Here is a 12,329-nt window from a genome sequence, read left to right as displayed (position 1 = left end):
TCATGCTCAATGGAGGCTGCTAGGGCGTCAATACCCTGTGGACGGAGCCATCGGTCAGAAGGACCTGGACTAATTAAAAGCTGGTGAGGTTTAAATAATTCATCTCCTTAACTCCCATTGATCGCCCAGTTTAGTAGCCAAGACTTGAAACCATATTAAACAGCCTCCTCCAGCTCCACGAGGGTGGGACAGCTGACATGTGCCCACCCTCTGATGATGTTACCCACCAAGGAGGCAGTGGTGAAGGCTCAGGGCAGAGGTGATGTCGTGGGTCCAGGCTTTGGCCAGAGGATGAGGATGGCCTGAATCCCAGGTGACCTGTGATCCACCCAAAGCCCAGGTCTCAGCCTCCTTCTAAGCACTGCTTGAGAGATCCTTAAAGGTCTGGCTCTGCTGGCCCCATACCCCTATCTTCCTCCCAGACTACCTTCCCAACACCCCCAGCTATGGAAAGCACACTGGGGGCACCGGAGGAACCACAGGACCACTCTGTGTACCAGGGTTGGGGACATGCGGGCAGGGGCGCCGGGGAGGACTAACCAATGCCGCTGTGGGGCCGGCCTATGTGCTGCAAGCTGAGGCCCTTGTTCATGTCTAGGAGTCCGTTCTTGGGCCAGCAGCCCATGGCGAAGCTGTACGCCTGGAAGACAGGATGCAAGTGGTTAACAGAGCCCGAGCCCCTGAATTCACAGCCAACCCACCCAGCCACCCAAATCTTCCACCAAGGGCTACTTCTCATCAAGTCACTTCCTCAGAGTCCCCTCAGTGTGACCCTTCCACCACACCTACACTCAAGGTGCTTCCCTCCTCCAGACTCCCTTTCCCCTGGTACCTTTTCATCAGAGCTGACCCCCAACCCCACCAGGTGTCACAGGGCTCCTATCCCTCACTAGATTTCCCATTTCCTGAGACCTCCTCCTTATTGGTTCTCCTTCACTATGCACCCCTCCTTAAGGTCTCCTCCTTCTCCACAGAGCCCAATGCCAGCAGCTGCAGAAACAGTGTTGGAGTGACCCAGAGACCAACAGACCCAAACTTGACACCACAGAAGAGGTGTGGAAGACAGAAGAGTGCAGCCAGCACCTGCCTATGAGCTGGAGGCAGAGTGGTAAAGGGGCTCAGTCAAGGCCACCTGATCACTGAAGCAGCAGTAAGGGGAGCACTGAAGAGTACATGAGAGTGTAAGTGTGTGTGTGAGGGTATGAGTGAGTGAGTGAGTACATGGGTGAGAGTGTCTGTGGGGGAGTGAGTGTATATGTCAAAGTATGTGTGAGACAGAGAAAATGTGTGTGTGGGGGAGCAAATCTCTGCTGAAGGTCAAGTGCTCACTTATGCATATTCAAAGCAGCCACCCATCGATCTGTACTTAATTGTTTTCCTGGGGTTGGGGAAGGAAGTGCTGGGGGCATCGATCTGTTCCCACCCCAGCATTCCATTGCCTTTATCCCCTACTCGCGCCACCTAGCCGCCACAAACCTCCAAGAGGGACAGGGAAGTCAGGACAGGGACATCACCCTCTCTAGTTTCTCTTACAGCACCCTACAGGTGTAGGGTCCTAAATGAGAAACTGAGGCCCAGCAAGGAGATACAGGAGTCAGAGCACACTAGGTATTACCAGGCAGTCCAATCAGGACTTGCCATTGTTCGGCTGGCTAACCCAGTCTGGCTTCCTACCAGGGGTGTCAGGTGGCCAGCTGACATTCCCCACTGAGAAGGCCACAGCACCGAGCTGCCTTTCTGCTGGTGGTGGCAGACTGTGTAGGCAGTGACGAGTAGAAATGAGTGCCCAGCAGAGGATGGTGACTACATTGATGGAGAGTAAGTGACTGCTGGCCCTGGTCAGGTGAGTAGTGCAGGGCAGTCCAGGACAGGGTGGAAAGACAGGAGGCTGGACACAGAGTGGACACAGGACTTGTGATGCCCTTCCTTCACAGGCAGCAGGAGGCTGGCAACCAGTGAGCATTCCTCCACCTGAGCATTTCTCCACCTGGGCATTCCAGAGTCACTCACCTCCACAACAGAGCTGCAGCCCAACTTCCCAGCTAGCATCCCTACAGCTGTCCCCCATGCACTAGGGGCTGCATATGAGGCTCAAGGACAGGGGAGAGGACGCTGGCTGCCAGCCAGAGTGGAGGGAAAGCCGCCAGTGGGCGGTCCGCAGCCAGAGGAGCGGCCGCATGAGCGGTCAGGGCCGTGGCTGGAGCGCGGTGGGCCAGAGAGCAGCGGCGGACCGGCTTTCAAGTACTTTAAAATCACTTACAAAGGCCGGATTAAACGATCAGAAATTCCATTTAATAGGACAAATAAAGAAATAACAATCTACTCTATCAGCCTGGAGAAGGCGAGCGGGATGGGTTTTTTTTTCTCCTCTAAAAAAGGAAAAAGGGAAGGAAGGGGGAAAAAAGAAGGATAATGTGTGTTTACTCAAGCAAAGAAAAAAATATTTAAGTGATGTCGGGGAGAAGATTGCAGTAACTAGTGAAGAATAACATCGTCTACTTTGCTGTCAAATCACACCCGAATTTCAGTAATAGATTCTCGGCTGACACTCAATTCAATTCGAAGGTGATCCTGCTTTATCCCAGCCCATCAAATATTAAACACTTGCATTAGCAGGTGCTGCCGCTTTCCCGGCTTAGAGAGGCGGGCGGGCGGGCGGCAGGGCGGCGAGGGCCCCTCTGCACTGCTGGCGGCGAGGGGACGGGCGGCTCAGCGTTATCGGCACGTCATCCCCAGCCTTATCGCTGCTAAGCGGGGCGACCACTTCAGATAACATTAGACGCTTGCCCCGATGCGTCACCGTGATTAGATTATTATTATAATTATGACTCCCAAGATCTCCCCCAGTCAAGGATGTATACGAGGGGAGGGTGGGGAGTGGCCACTGCAAGGAGTGCCAAGCTGGGCCTGGCTGGACCAGGGTGCACGGAGCCCGGGGCAGGTGGCAGCCTGGCCCTCCTGACGGATGCCTTTCAGGAAGGGCAGCCTAGCTTGTCAGCGGAGGCCGAGATGAATCGGTGTCACGCAGCCCGGTTTCATATTCCCAGACAAGGCTCGAGAACCAATTGCTGCTGTGCTGAGGCCCCATCCAGCACTTCCTCGGGGGCCGAGTGGGGGAAGGTGCGGTGCGTGCACATGGGTCTGCCAAGCTCCTAATAAGAGGGATTTAATTTTTACAAATGCTGCTTCCAGCGGGGCCTTCACATACCAGCCCAAGTCCAAAACGATATTAAAAATGGTTAATTAAAACTGCTCTCCTTCAGCCGGGCTCCTCCCTGCTGCAACTGCCAAGGAGCTGGGCGTGTCTCTGCCAGGTCCTGCCACACTGCCCTGTGCAGCTGAACCTTCAGGCCTGGCCTCCAGCCCAGGGCAATACTCCCCCCAGGCACATTTCCAGGGCACAACCGCAAGCTCCCTGAAACTCCTGCTATCTTGGGTACTTCTCTGGCACAGCCAGTGGCCAGACAGCCACCCAGAGAACTCGGGGTCCCCCAGCAATCTGCTACTGCCCATATGTGGTCTGTATCCTCACACCTGCTGCCCCTCTACACCTGTCCCCCTCAGCTCCTCAGAGGCCGTGCTCCCTCCCCAGTCACCCATGCAACCAGTAACACATAAGCAGCCCCAAGCAGACACCCAACACTCTTCAGCTCCCCCTGCCCATCTTTCCAGTCAGTCCCCGCCCAGACCCTCCCTGGGGGGCTCATGCCCTTGTGAACCACCAGAGCCTGCCTAAGCACGGCTCAAACACTCAACAGAGAGGTGTGAGAGCTCAGGATCAGGAGAGGAGGAGCATCAGGAACAAGCTGGACCCTTGCAGCTGGGGCAGCTAGGAAGGCTGCCTGGAGGCTGAGGTCCTGGAGGGCTGTGAAGGCTCGACAACATTCTGGGGAGAAGACGTGGCATAGACAAAGGAGAGTGGCAGACAGGGTGTGCTGGGTCAGAGCACAGTGGGGCCTTGGGTGTGGTTGGGCAGTTAATATGGTCAGAAAGGGAGCTGAATGGAGGTGTTACCTTGGTGAACTCATGGTAAAACCTGCATCAATCAAGGGCCACCTAAGTACCATCCTCTGCCTTTCCCCCACCAAGCCTCATACCCCTGCGCTCATCTCCTGATAGCTTGTGGGGCAGCTGTGGGAATTCCAAAGCTTTCTGACCTTGCTTGGCGTGTGGTGGGAATCTCCTTTAAGGCATTCTCCTTGCCTGGGGCCCCTTGCCACACTGGCTCCAAATTCTTAGGATGCTACTTCTCTGGCGGCATCACTCCCTCACCATCAGGGCTGCCTACCCAGTTGGGGGTTTCCTGATCTGAGGGTGGAGCCAGTTGGAGGGTGAAAGGGGGCGGGGCCTCTCCTGGGGGGCCTTGGATGGGCACAAGAAAGGCCCGGCCCACCAAACCACTGCACCCAGCTCCATGCCAGGCAGCCTCCCCCCACCCTCCCCGGCCACTGTCATTTCCATGCACAGGGAAGCAGGTGCCGAGCTTACTCCCGGCTGGCTCTCCCTCTCATGGCTCTGCCCGCCTTGGCTGCTGCCCCATTAGCTTAGTGGCCAGCCATCTGCGACGGGCCTGCCGCGCAGCCCTGCTGGAGACGCGGCGGGTGGCCCCCTGTGTAACAGGGAGCTTTGCCATTAGCGCCTTTAATATTCTGACACCTCAGCACAGCCTGCTATTACATGCAAACGCTGATCGCCCTGTGAAATTACATTGCTGGGCCCGCGAAATGGAATCGTGTATAATCAGCCTCCTCCATGCACTGTCAGTCCCATCACAAACACGGCGCCCGGCGGCTTACGGGGGCTTAGCAGCTGCGACAAGTGTATTGGGTTTAATAGATGAAGTAGCCCTCATCGGCAGCAGCATCAGATCCTTCAGAGAGCAAAGAAGAGGCATCGACAGCTGCTGGGGGGTCTCGGCCCACCCATTCGCTGTTGACCAAGGTTCTGAGTGGGGTGGACACAGAGTGGGCAGGGCTGCAGTTGGAGCTAGAGCCCAGCCTCAGCTGCTGCCATTCTGTACCTACGAGAAACACCAGCCCGTCCATGCCTGTGCCAGCATACTAGACCAACCCTGCCCTACATGAAGGGAGCAGACAGGCCTTTCACTAGACCTCTGGGGGCCTGTCACCTGTGGGCCAAAAGCCAATTGTTCATTTCCTAAGATGTGAAAGCAAATCAAGTCGCCTGCCATTCCCATAACCATTCAACCAACGAAGCTGGCAAGAGAGGACCAGACTCCTGCCACCTGCCCTGAGCCACCACTCACCAACACTGTGCAGGCACACCCACTGGGACCACAGGGCAGCCCGAGAGTACTGTTGCCAGCAGCCCAGGTCTACAGTAAAGAAGTGTGTGCAGGCTCAGAAGTCCCACCCTAGTGTGTCCCTGTCCTGCCAGTGAGCAATACTGTAACTGAGGGTTGCCTTAGTCTCCTGTGAGAATGAGGGCTGTGATTTGGGAACACCCACCCCCATGGCTGCCTCCTGTGAGGTATAGTCGAAGGTGCAGCTCTCGAATCCAGGTTCAGCTGAGACACTAGTTCCCACGTCACCTGATCTTTTGACAATGTGGCTTTGATCCAAGAGGTGAGAGGCTGTGTGCCCTTTGAAAGAGACTGCTTTTGTGATCATTTCAGCTGCAGAGTTCAGCAGGAGTACTGCTCTGTGCCTTCAAGTCTACTACAGACACAGAAAGGCACCTTGCTCTCCTCATTCCCAGGCACACCTGCCCTGAAGTCCTGAGCTGCACTGGGCGGCCACACTGGAAGACCAAACCAGCCAGAGATCACACAGAGAAGCCAAGAGACTAGGTGGGAATAGAGCTGCCCAGATAGCCACTTGATGCTCTGACCAGGCCTTGTCTGTGCCAGCATCAACTCCTGTCACTGACTCCAAATGAGCAGAGCCTGAACCAGAGCTGAGCCTAGCTGCTTCCTGCCTCAAAAAATAAACAATCCCATAAGACAATGCAACTGAGATCTTTACTTGAAGTCACTAAGTCTGGGGGCGATGAGTTAAGCAGTGCTACTAACTACAGAGCCAATACCCACTTACTTCTGCGTATACTCTGCCAATACCATCAGCTTCCTTCTCAGTGCTGGTGGACTGTTTCTGTTTTCTCTATCCAGGGCTTTATCCAAATCAAACCCCTTGAGTATCAGACTAGTAACCTCACTATCTACAGGAAAGCCTGTCCAAGGCATTTAGCCTTAAAAATGTCTTAAGTCCCTGTGACCCTTGACCTGCTTCCTCTACTATTCCTGTCCTCTAATCCTCAGCCATATGCCAGGCCTTGAAATCACCCTAAACTGGTTGCCCTCTAAATTCTCATGACAGTCCACTTAGAACCCAGCCTATCCTAGCTCTTGTTCTCTCTTTCTCTTTCTCTCCCCCTCTCCTTTCCCCCTCTCCACTTCTCTCCTCCTCCCCCTTCCTCTCCCCCCTCCCTCTCTCCCCCCCTCCCCGGGAAGAGTGCAAGTATAGTGCCTACTCGCCTACCACAGATAATGTAGTATAACTTCTGAGGACATCACAGGGACTATAGCACACTTGGGATGCAATGGTAAACCTTACCCTCTAGTAACTCACTTCAAAATAGTGGTTTTCTTCCCACCCAAGCTAAGTATCACTTGCTTCCATCTCCCAGCCCTCGTCCCCACCCTGTTCTGGACCCAATCCATTTCTTCTTCTTCTTTTCTTTTTAAGCCTACAGCACCCAGTATTCCCAGGTGGTCTCCCATCCAAGTCCAATCCATTTCTTCTTCAAGGAGCTGATACCACCCCTTCCCCGATCCTCAACTCTCCCAACCATTTAGCTAGTTTATCCCAAGAACGGGAAACCTCTCGCTCTGTATGGACTAAGTAATGCCAAAAAAAGCTACTCATGTCTAGAAAGTGTTGTTTCAGATTCACGATTACCCTCTTTCCCCAGCCTGGACCCAGAGCAGGAACTACTGGAGATGGCCTTTCACAGACACAAGACACATCCCTAGCCAACAGCCATGCCTGTGCCCCCACTTTCCTGCACTATTCCAATGGCCCTTCCTGCCATAGGCCAAGCCCAGACCTGGGCTATTGAGCTGTCCATTCCCATCTCCTCATCTGACCTCTGTCTAATGTCGGCCTTCTTTCTTATTCCCTTTCCTCTGTGCTGCTCCTTTTACTAGCAGCTAAACACTCAACTGAATCTCTATAACCTCTATAGAAGCTTCTAAGAGGGCAATAACAGCTCCAAGCCCACCTCAGTAAGGGTTCACTGAGTTTTTCTGTGAAGTGCTTAAACAATACCTTGCTCTGAAAAGTACAGGAACATTAGATTAAAATCTACCATGCCTTCCCAATGCTCAGGCTTCTCCAGGCTGTTGTCCCTGGCATCCTGTCCTCTTCCACCACCCCATACCCTGCCATGTGTTTCCAGCCCTCCCTGTATCAGCTCCTGCACAGGACAGCAACTTCTCCTCCATCTAGAGACAGTGCCAGATTTCTGCAACTGGTTCTCTCTACATCCTACTCAATGAGTGCTCTGTCTTTCTGAGGCTTTGCTCTGCCTTTCCTTAAGTCTCACCTCGAGAAAGCACTCATTTATTTTGTCCCCACTGCCACTCTTCCTGGCTGCTTTCTTTAGCTCCCCGGCCCTGACCTCTCTTAACTTCCAAATCAGTATTTTTTGCCTTTATCTGAGTGTCAAGCATCAGCTGAAAAACCCATTTCGATATCTCTTCTCCAACATTCTCCTTCTCTAGGCTCCTGAATCCTAGAGAAAGCAAGAAAGACTGTGACAGTCTACAGGAAGTGTGGGAACTCCTTCCTTCTACCTACCACATCTGGGGAACATAGCTGATATCTGCCAGGTCTCTCAAGCTATTCCTCCAGCCCCTAGAGAATACCCTCTTTCTCTTCTGCTTTTTTTTTTGTCTTACTGGGCATATAATCAATAAAATCTCAACTCAAAGGTACCTTCCTTGGATTGGAGATGTACCTCAGTGGTAAAGTATGTATCTTGCATGCTTGAAACCTGGGTTCACTTTCTAGCACCAGGAAAGGGGGTAAAATTACATAACTTCTGGGGACAGAGCAATAGTTCAGTGGGTAAGGTACTTGTGTTGCATCAGGCTGACCCAGTTTCTACCCCTGACATCCCATATGGCTTCCCAAACACCACCAGGAGTAGTTCCTCAGTATAAAGCAAGGAGTAACATCTGAGTATCACCATATATACCCACTCTCAATTACATATTTTGCTTTAATCGTCTTCCCTAACTCATCCCTTTTTTGTTTTGGGGGGTGGTTTGGGTCATTCCCATTGAGTCAGGATGTCAGACCCAGCAGTGTTCAGAGGATCCTACATGGTGTTGGAGATTCGAACTAGAGTTAGCCACATTCAAGGTAAGTCTCATATCCTTGTACAATCTCGCCTTCACCCCTCATTAAAACCATAGTTTGAATAGCTACTATTGAGATTTGTTTACAAATCTGTTACCTCCCAATGCTGGTAGAACCCGGGCAGGACCTGTTCCTGCTGTCAATCTTGTGGTCCCCACAGAGAAGGGAGAAAGAGATAGCTCCCTCCAGGAACTTCCCAGAACCAGGGGCTAGTGATCAGTCTCAAAGAAACAGTCTCCTTCAAGAACAGCAAAACTGAGATGGGAAGAAGGGAAGTCTTTCCCTACCTCCCTTCTCATTCCCTGAAGTCTTACCATACTGCAGCTCTATCTATCCTATGACCTGGACCTGGGAGAGGTTTGGCCAGAGATTCTGTAAGCAAATGGCCAGGCACCAGAAGAGCGAACATAAGCCCTCTTACATTGCACCCAGTAGGCCAGCACATTGCAGGGCAGAGGAACTCCTCCCTCTTGGTCCATTAGCAACAGTGGAGCAGGACAGTTTTCCTACCACCCTTCCAGTAGGGTCCTGAGAGATGTCCAGGCAGCCTCCTATTCCCGAGTCGTTGCTTCATGGCTGAATCAGAAGAGACGGGGACACTGAAGTTTCTAGGGTGAGAGCTAAGGTGTTCCTGGGCTATGCTACTTCCCTCTCTGCCCCACCCCCCAAAAAAGTCAGCCTGTTGGGGCTTCACATGCTCCCTGGAAGGCAGCAGGGTGGTCAGAGGCAGCTGCCCAGGGTGAAAGCTCCATTGTGAGTTTTCTTTGTTTTCATTACAATTTCCTCTCCCATGGTTTCTTTTTAGTGGCCCATCCCTCCCCGGGGTGCTGGGGATTGAATGAAACACCACCCCCGGCTCCAATAAGTGTATTTCAATTACATCTGTCACTGCATAACGATATAATGATATATCATGTGATATTAAATCCATGGTAATCATATCAGGGATTTTTTTTAATCGTGCACTAATCGCATTATTACATCTCTATAATTAACAACAGGAGGTATGGAAATTCAGTTAAGGCCGAAGGCTCAATGTACTCCCCCCACGCTACCCCTGCCCTAGTTCCCCCCCATTAGGGCCCGACTAGGAGATGGGGACTAGCAAGATGGGCTGAAGCACCTTCCTACCTCCAGAGCCTCAGCCTTGGGAAGAGCCTGATACATCCAGGGCAGTCAGAGGCCAGAAGAGAACCAGGGTGTGGCCTCAAGGCCACACAAGAAGGACCAAGGATGAGGATCTTCATGGCTTTCCAGACTTGCTACTAGTATAGCCCTGGATCATTCCCATGGGGGGAAGTTATATTTCCTCTTGACAGCAAAGCTCTGAAAGGTGCTTGAGGTGAAGCATAAGGCCATTCACTGCCTCTAGATTCTTGGAACAAAATCCCCCAGGCCTGTGCTGCAACGGTGATGTCGATACCTATTGGTTCTATCACCCTGAAGCTTAACAGGTCGAATTCTGCCCGAGACCACTGCTCTCCAAGTCTCTCTCTCAAGTCTGGCCTTTCATAGACCGAGACAAGTGGGTTTTTGATCACCTCTAGGGTCACTCTCCTGACCCCCTCAAATGTTCCAGGTCCCTGTATCCTCCCACCCAGGTCGATATGGAGAGGGGAGGAGCTCGGGACTGCAGCCTGAACTATGTCGAATGACCCTCTCTCTCCCACCCCCTTCCTGATATTAAGCTGTGAGGGCTAAAACCCCCAGGGGTGTCAGAACCAGTCTGCAAACAGAATTCTGTGTTTCAAGTCCAAAGCTTTGAACCTGGCATGTAACTAGTCCTCAGTGAGGGGCAGGCATTTTGCTAAGTTTGACTCTCAGAAGTTGGACAGGCCTGAAGATAAAAGAGAAAAATCGTGTCCTTTTTCCTAATAAAAAGGAGACACTAATAGCAGTCAGCACTTAGGCAAAGCACTTTAAGTTTCTAAAGTGCTTTTCAAATTAAAATGCAATCCTTTATCAAGCATGCCCCCTCACCACTGTGCACGCACATATACATATTTGCATATGGCACACTCACTTCCACACTCTCCCTGGAAGAAATGAAAAGGACGTGCTCACAACCATCATGGCATACATCCCACTGCCTTGTGGGTTTGCTCATAATCTAGCATCTACCATGTGCCAAGCTCTGTGCAAGCTGGAAACAGTTCAAGCAGACAAGACCATTGTGTTTAAAGAGTATCCAAGCTAGGGGGAGAGGCACATCAACACATGCTATCTCACATAAGTGGTGTGGATGAGAGGCCACGATCGTGCAAGAGCCTCAAGGAAAAAAGCCCTGCCTGGAGGAGACTGGCCAGGAAGGACCAAGATGGCCATCAGTGGCTAGTCACGGTGGGTGGCACCAGGAGAAGTTTAAGGCCTGAAGCTCAGTTCAATGACCTTCACTGAGACAAGAAAATCCTGAGAGCCTATGGTTAGTGTCTGAAGCAGCAGAGTGGATTTGATCACCCACTGAACCATTGGATCCATTGGAAGAGAATTAGAGTCAGGTGAGGGCCTCTGATGTTTGAGCAAAGAAGGGAAGATTGAGAGAGGGGAGAGCGGAACACTAGACCTCCAGAGCTGAGGCCCAAAGAGCGTATTCTCTAGGGTGTGCCCAACACCCTGGTCTTGGTCTACTTCCACCCCATCCAGGGGTGAGAGAACAGAAAGGTACAGGTTTGAAAATCATCCTGACACATTTAGAACAACATTCATGAAGAACACACTGTAAGGCAACCCATATGCATATCATGTGCATCTGCATCTGCAGCTACAGACTGCACTCAGGGCTGAGTCTAGGGAGAAGGTAGATGTTCAAAGAATGACCAGACAGGGCCAGATAGCATAAATGTTAAGGTGTTGGCCTTGCATGCAATCGGCCCAAGTTCAATCCCCAGCATCCCATGTGGCTCCTCCAAGCATTACCAGGAGTAACATATAAGCATTGCCTTGCCAGGTGCGGCCCCAAAACAAACAAACAAAATAAAACCCACCAACTGGACTAATCACTAAGTGACAGTTGTAATAAGTGCCGGAAGAAGCAATACAGGCTGCTGTGCTAGGAAAGGGGAGAATTGATCCTGCTGGGGGAAGGCCTTTAGGCAAACTGCGACTCAGCCTGTGGGAGGAGTCACATCACTGCTGGAGTCCAGGGAACATACAAGTGGTGCCTATGATAAGATGTAGGCCCTGGGGGACCTGTGCAAGGGTCAGCCATTGTCCAATGGTTCGAGAGAGACCCACCAATGCTCACAGCAAGTTCCTTGGCATATCTACTGCATCTTACACCACCATCATTATTATCTTAAACCCTCCCCCCTACTGCAGTTGTGATGAGAATCACATGCACCTGGCTGGGAGGCTTGCTGGGATGACTTATAGGGTTGTGGTGCTCACACACTAAGACACAGTGCTCACCAAAGTCTACACTCTGTTTTGTTTTGGAGCCAAACACGATGATGCTCGGGGGTTTACTCCTGGCTATGTGCTCAGAATCGCTCCTCGCTTGGGGGACCATATGGGATGCCAGGAGGTCTGTCCTGGGTCAGCTGTGTGCAAGGCAAATTCGCTACTGCTGCACTATCACACTGGCCCCAAGGTCTGCACTCTTTTTAGCTGCAGTGTCTGCACATGTTGCTTTTGCTGGGGTTGCTGTGGTGCTGTAATATGCTTGTTAGGGATCACATCTGATACTGGTATATCTTGCCTCCTTTTTGTTTGTCTGTTAATTAAGCCACACTGTGTGGGTTCAATCCTGATGGGTCTCAGAGGACTACATGAGGTGCAGAGGATCAAATCCAGGTCAGACATGTGCAAGGCAAATTTCCTACTCACTATGCTATCACTCAAGGCCTTTTTTTTTTTTTTAATTGTGGTGTTCACCAGGGATCCCAGCCTTTTCTGTGGTGCTTGCACACACACCTGGCTGTGATATAGTCAAAACACATGTGGAACTGG

At 51.8% G+C, this 12,329-nt stretch overlaps 1 protein-coding gene across 1 annotated transcript in view; it reads right to left on the bottom strand.

The window, feature by feature from the left end:
• The window catches only part of ERI3 (ERI1 exoribonuclease family member 3), a 125,422-nt gene that overhangs the window by 22,103 nt on the left and 90,990 nt on the right, over window positions 1–12,329 (bottom strand). The window contains exon 8 of the mRNA XM_049774930.1: window positions 541–640. Coding sequence (XP_049630887.1) covers window positions 541–640 — 100 coding nt within the window. The remainder of the gene's footprint in view (window positions 1–540; window positions 641–12,329) is intronic.

The sequence above is a fragment of the Suncus etruscus genome, chromosome 6 (assembly GCF_024139225.1).
Source record: "Suncus etruscus isolate mSunEtr1 chromosome 6, mSunEtr1.pri.cur, whole genome shotgun sequence".
Taxonomy (NCBI): domain Eukaryota; kingdom Metazoa; phylum Chordata; class Mammalia; order Eulipotyphla; family Soricidae; genus Suncus; species Suncus etruscus.
This window is presented reverse-complemented; position numbering and strand designations above follow the sequence as displayed.